This window comes from Saimiri boliviensis, chromosome 4, assembly GCF_048565385.1.
Source record: "Saimiri boliviensis isolate mSaiBol1 chromosome 4, mSaiBol1.pri, whole genome shotgun sequence".
NCBI classification, from domain to species: Eukaryota; Metazoa; Chordata; class Mammalia; order Primates; family Cebidae; genus Saimiri; species Saimiri boliviensis.
The window spans coordinates 128,885,704-128,892,044 of record NC_133452.1 but is presented as its reverse complement, the minus strand read 5'-3'; the positions used below and the strand labels follow the sequence as shown (position 1 = coordinate 128,892,044).

At 39.0% G+C, this 6,341-nt stretch overlaps 1 protein-coding gene across 2 annotated transcripts in view; it reads left to right on the top strand.

The window, feature by feature from the left end:
* The first annotated feature begins 3,986 nt into the window (after nucleotides 1-3,986).
* TINAG (tubulointerstitial nephritis antigen) overlaps nucleotides 3,987-6,341 on the top strand; it is a 105,715-nt gene continuing 103,360 nt past the window's right edge. The window contains exon 1 of one of the 2 annotated variants that reach the window (XM_010337146.3): nucleotides 3,987-4,893. In XM_010337146.3, the coding sequence (XP_010335448.3) occupies nucleotides 4,539-4,893 (355 nt within the window). In that variant the 5' untranslated portion in view covers nucleotides 3,987-4,538. The remainder of the gene's footprint in view (nucleotides 4,894-6,341) is intronic. The other variant, XM_003926380.4, reaches the window with a different exon arrangement.

Below are 6,341 nucleotides of genomic sequence, written 5' to 3'. Positions count from 1 at the left end.
AAATAAGAAGGTAGCTTCAAATAATAAATGTATGGCCCCATGGGTGAGGAATGAGCACAGCATGTTCAGCAAGCATTTTCCCTACACTTTTGCGTCACTCCCACCAATCCTTCTTACCTCCTCATGAGACCATCCTAGATGTCTTGTGAAGTTGAAGAGATCAAGCCTTGACTTTCATAGGTGAGGTAATATTACTTATCTTACCAAAGAGTACTTATTACCAAATAAAATTTTTTCACACCCCATAATTTAATAAATTTCTAGTGATAGAAATTGACAATCCAATATATTGTTTTTAGCAAGCCTATCTTCCTGTTTTTTCTGTTTCTCTGTCTCTCTTTCACATACACATACACACACACACACACACACACACACACACACACAGACACACCCTGTTTTGCCCTACATTGAAAAAGGGACTGTATTATGTCCCCCAAAAAACACAGATAGGAGAAAGTGGCTTGGTAGACCGTGGTATTTCTTCTTTAAGGTTTACATTTTACATATATATATATTTTATTTATTATACTTTAAGTTCTAGGGTACATGGGCTGAACGTGCAGGTTTTTTACATAGATATACATATGTCATGGCAGTTTGCTACATCCATCACCCCGTCATCTACATTAAGTATTTCTCCTAATGCTATCCCTCCCCAGTCCCCTCACCTCCTGCTATCCCTCTCCTGGCCCCCTACGCCTCAACAGGCCCTGGTGTGTGATGTTCCCCTCCCTGTGTCCATGTTTTCTCATTGTTGAACACCCACTTATGAATGAGAACATGCAGCGTTTGGTTTTCTGTTCTTGTGTCAGTTTACATATTTAAATATACCTGAAAACCGCCGGTTATAAACATGACTGCAATTTCTACTTTTCAGTCCATTTTTGCAGCATGTAGCTAAGATCTTAGGTCAGAAGTTTATTTGATAAGCTTCATTCTTTCCCAGATAAAATCAGGAGGCTGCCGATCTCCTCCATTGTTTCTTGTGCAACGGAGGTAGCAAAAGTAATCACAAGAGGGACTGCAGCACTTTTCTTCTCCCCTAAAATGTCCCTCATCCAAGGTGAATGGTCAAGGGTGTCTGCTACTATCCTACCAACGGACTGAAGGAACTGGCTGAGAGGAAAGTTGATGATGTATAGGACCTAAGAGGTAAGGGAAGGAGTAAGGTAAACGGTGTCAGAATAAAAATCATAGATGGAAGAATTATCTGGGAACCCTGGCACCTTATCTCCAGAGTCTAGAAAAAAGGAAGGTGGCTGCAAATGTAGATAGTTTACGGGTTTTATGACAGGAAGGTGTGGGATTAACATTTACTATGTTTGTTTCCTTGGCAACTTCTGGGAGAAGGTCATCTCTAGAAAATGAGAAAGTGAGTTAGGAAGGTAAGGAGATTTGTAGTAATCACTAAGGGAAAGAGGAGACAAAGAAATGTGAGTAACACTTAAAAGCTCTGCTAAATAAATAACCCAAAATTTATGGTGTCACCAATTTTATGCTCTAGTGTATCATCTCCAGCAGCTCTCAGTAAAGAAAGTAGAGGGGGCAAATGCAAATTGCAGGATTTATTTATTTATTGAATAAATATTTATTGAGCATCTACTATGTGTTAGGCACTGTGTTAGAAGCTTGAGATAAGACCGTGACAGAATAGACAAAATTATTTGGTCTTTTAGACTTTACATTTGGAGGAGAAATGCAGAAAATAAAGCCAATGAATAATATTATAGTATATCATGATAAGTACAGAGAAGGGGATGGAGCATGTTGAGACAGAAGATGGTTTCTCATTTTGGATAGGGAGTGTGAGAAAGACCTCTCTGAGAGGTTGAAAGAGAGCTATTCAGTTTTCCGGAAAGCATGCTTCAGGCAGAGGGACAGCAAGTGCGAAGGCGCTAAGGCAGGAGTGTCCACGGGGAGTGTGAGGAATGGGCAAGAAGCCCAGTGTGAGGACAGGACCAATGTGTGCAAGGAGTAAAATGGTATAAGTTAAGTTCAGAGAGGGAAAGGTGGAAGTCTGCTTTGGATAGGGTCTTGTGGCCCATAGCTTTTAAATTGATTCAGTGTTGAAAGTTTGAGGGAATATGAGGTGTGAGGACGGGGCACGGGAGTGTTGAGAATGTCAGTGAAAGTAAATTTCAAATGATCATTGAGAAGGGAAGGAAGTGAATCCAAGAGTGGGCAGGTAAACTGGGAGCTTTGTGAAGAATGGGAAGAGAATCAGGAGAGAATGAAAGCACAGAAAGCAAGGGATGAAGAGTTTCTAGGTAGGGGGTATGCTTATTAATGAAAATTATCATTTATTTAGCATGGGTGATGTACTAAGTACTTTGTGTTATTATCACATTTAAATTTCTCACCCACCTGATGTGGTAATCAATATTATTATCCAAATGTGCAGATGAGCAAATTGCAGCATAGAGAGAATAAGCCACATACTCAAAGACATGCTGCTGGTCAGTGGCAGAACTAGGATTTGAATTCCATTAGTCTAACTTTTGTGCTCCCTTCTTCTCTTTTCCCTGCAGTTTTGCTGAGGTATAATTGACAAATAAAAATTATATGTGTTGGGCCAGGCGCAGTGGCTCAGGCCTGTAATCCCAGCACTTTGGGAGGCTGAAGCGGGTGGATGACGAGGTCAAGAGATCGAGACCATCCTGGTCAACATACTGAAACCCCGTCTCTACTAAAAATACAAAAAATTAGCTGGGCATGGTGGTGCGTGCCTGTAATCCCAGCTACTCAGGAGGCTGAGGCAGGAGAATTGCCTGAACCCAGGAGGCGGAGGTTGCGGTGAGCCGAGATCACGCCATTGCACTCCAGCCTGGGTAACAAGAGCGAAACTCCGTCCAAAAAAAAAAAAATTGTATGTGTTTAAAGTGTACAACTTGATGTTTTGATATGCTTTGCATTGTAAAATAATCACCCCCATCAAGCTCATGGTCATATTCATCACTTCAAATAGTTTCCATTTTCTTCTTTCTCCCTTTCCCTGCCCCGCCCTCTCTTTCTTATTTTTTTTCTTTCTTTTTTCTTTTCTTCTTCTTCTTTTTTTTTTTTTTTTTTTTTTTTGGTGAGTACATGTAACATCTACTCTCCTTGAATGCTCATAAGACACCTACATGACTAGGATGAATGTAGATCCCTAGGAAGTGGCCAGTAGGACGTTATTGGTGAGAGTCGATGGGAATGGAGGCAGTACTTTGTAGTAATTTAGTGACTCAGTAGATAGCAAGAAAGTGGAGGCAGCAGGTGTTGGATTGAAGAGACAGGGGCGTTATGGATAGGGACATCAAGATAATGTAGATTCTTTTTTTTTTTTTTTTTTTTTTTTTTTTTTTTTTTTTAAGAGAGACTTACATTGGTTTATAGCCTGAGAGGAAGGTGCCAGAAGAAAATGACACAATGAAGACAAAAGTGTGAGTTTAATAAAATAGAGAGCAAGGTCAAGGAACAAGTGTGTAGGGTTGGAGTTATGAAATAGCCTGGGAAAGGAATACTCTGTTTTATAGACAAATAACTGAGGACCAGAGAAATAAATGGTGAACCCAAGGTTATAGAAACAACTAAACGGTAGCTCAGGGATCAGAGTCCAGGTTTTCTGATTGCCGAGACAGGTGCTTTCCACTTGTCCACCCAGCAACTCCTGCTGAATCATCCTCTGCTGGTTACTTATCCCCATTCCAAAGGAAATTATTGTAGTTAATGAATAAATACAGTGTAGCCAAAAACCACTGTAAACGCACAGCTCTATAAAACACAAACGATACCTTGTCCTTCCAGTTTCCCTCAAAGTGCCCTCTCCTCAGCTCATTCGCACTAATGACTTTTCTTGACTATAAACTGCCTTCAAGATACTGAAGTGGGGACTCAGGTGGAGGGAACTAAAGTCACCCTCAGGGAATTTCTTGCTGAATTAGATTCCACTAAGCCTTGAAATCAAAAAGCTTCTGGTAGGTAAATGGAGTACAGGTGGGAAATCAAACTAGTGTGTGACTGGGCATGATTTAGAGCAACTGTTATTGATTTGACAGATCCTAATAAGCAACCTCATGAGAGCCTGGATTTTGGTTGCAATGCAAGCAGGTGAAATGAATAATTGCACTTTTGACTTTTGAATTTCCTGCACCTTGCCAGTGGTTATTACAGCCATAATCTGGGCCAAGTATATTCTAAGGAGGCTTTTGATTTAAGAACCTAGAATTTTTGAGAGGCATGCAATGTTCATTGTACCTCTATGCATAAGATTTTATGTAGATATATTGATAATGCAAAATTTTATATTATATGAAATTTAAGTTTTTAACTTTGGGGGAATAACAATAGTTTATTTCTAACATACGGTATCTTGGTCAAACATTGAAATTCTGGATTAATATTTAACTACAAGAAGTATACTCAGTTCAAGCAAAGAATCAGTTTCAGGTTTCAGGCTGAAGTGTCTTGATGACTGGAATTCAGGTTGCAAGCAGAAGCCCACAAGGCCAAGGGTATTGGATATAACGGAAGTGGAAGCTATACCTGACTTTTAGAGAATGTGGACTGGATATCAGATCTTAATCTTCTCTTATCTTACTACAGAAATCTGGATGGAGAAGCAGTATTTATCTCAAAGAGAAGTGGATCTAGAAGCTTATTTCACTAGGAATCACACCATTTTGGAAGGTACTCGATTCAAAAGAGCCATTTTCCAAGGACGATACTGTAGAAATTTTGGTTGTTGTGAAGACAGAGATGATGGCTGTGTCACTGAGTTCTATGAGGCAAATGCATTGTGCTACTGTGATAAATTCTGTGACAGGGAAAATTCTGATTGCTGTCCTGATTACAAGTCCTTTTGCCATGAAGAAAAAGAATGGGATCCTCACACACTGCCTTGGTATCCAGAAGGTAGGCTTTGAGAATGTGTTTCAACATTATCCTCATTCATAACAACATGATCTGACAAACTTACTCTCTTTTTCTTCTTTATTTTTTTTCCTTCTTTCAATGAAATAAAAACAACTACTGTGATTGAGAAAATAAATTTATTTGGATTGTTAACGTGCTTTGGTTTGGATGTGGGGTTCCTGTGTAATACCAGCACCTTCAGGTAAGTTCTGATTTGACGGTCCTGAGTGCTGATTGGAATCTTGATCAGTGAGTTTTGAACACTCACTCAATTTATATAAGGATTACTTACAACTCTTTCTTTTCTTCTCTTCTCTCTCTCTGCTTTGTATTGACATCAGGATTCTCAAGCCTTTTTGTGTGTAACCTCTTAGTCTCAAAAAAGTCACAAGATTTATTATCTGTAGATTTAGTTATTTCAAGGGGCTAATGGATGCACTAGCATTAGAAACTGTGGTAATAGTGATGCTATTAAAACTAGGATAAAATAAAATAAAGTCAGTCACCTAACTGTAGTAAGTGGTACTACACTGCCTAAGTAATAGCAAATATATTCTTCATGTGTATTTTTGTTTTGCTTCATTTTTTTTCCAGTCTGAGAGTTTTAAAATTATCAAAAAAGAAAGAGGATTTCATACAGAGTAGCGGAAAACATCTAAGGTTAAATGGATAAACACAATGTAAGGAGGATGATAGTATTTACTATTGATCTAATTCGAGGAGAATGACTATGGATTTTGAGCATTTGATATAACCAAGTTCTGCAACAAAACCAAACAAAATTCTACAGCTACATTTAGATGAGGCTTTATTTTTCTTTCTCTCATTGTATTAAATCTCCTCAGCAGAACTTCAGGGTTAATCAGAGGTCTCTGTCACACTATCGTAAATGGGTGATGGTGATTAGAAATCACAGTTAGAAGACACTTTGGGGTAAACTAGGGGCTTGGAATCCTTATTTCAAAAATCCTGATGTCATCTAAAAAGTCAGAGCAAGACTCTGTGCCAAAAAAAAAAAAAAATAAATAAAATCCAGATGTCATAGCCTTTATTCTCAATAATGTCATCTTGTTTGTAAAATTTAGAAAATGCCTCTTTATGTGTTTACATATGCATTATTTTATATTTTCCACCTGTTATTTATCTGAGGCCTTTACATTTTTCCAATAAATAGCTTTCCCTTCTTCCTTCCCTCCACCCCTCCATCCTTCTCTCTTTTTTTCCCCTTCCTCCCTCCACTTTGTGTGTGTGTGTGTGTGTGTGTGTGTGTGTGTGTGTGTATGTGTGTTGCTGCTCTGTCACCCAGACTGGAGTGCAGTGGCAGGATCATGGCTCACTGCAGCCTCGAACACTTGAGCTCAAACAGTCCTCCTCCCTCAGCCTCCTGAGTAACTAGGACTACAGGTATGTGCCACAATACCCCAAAGCTAATTTATTTTATTTTTTTG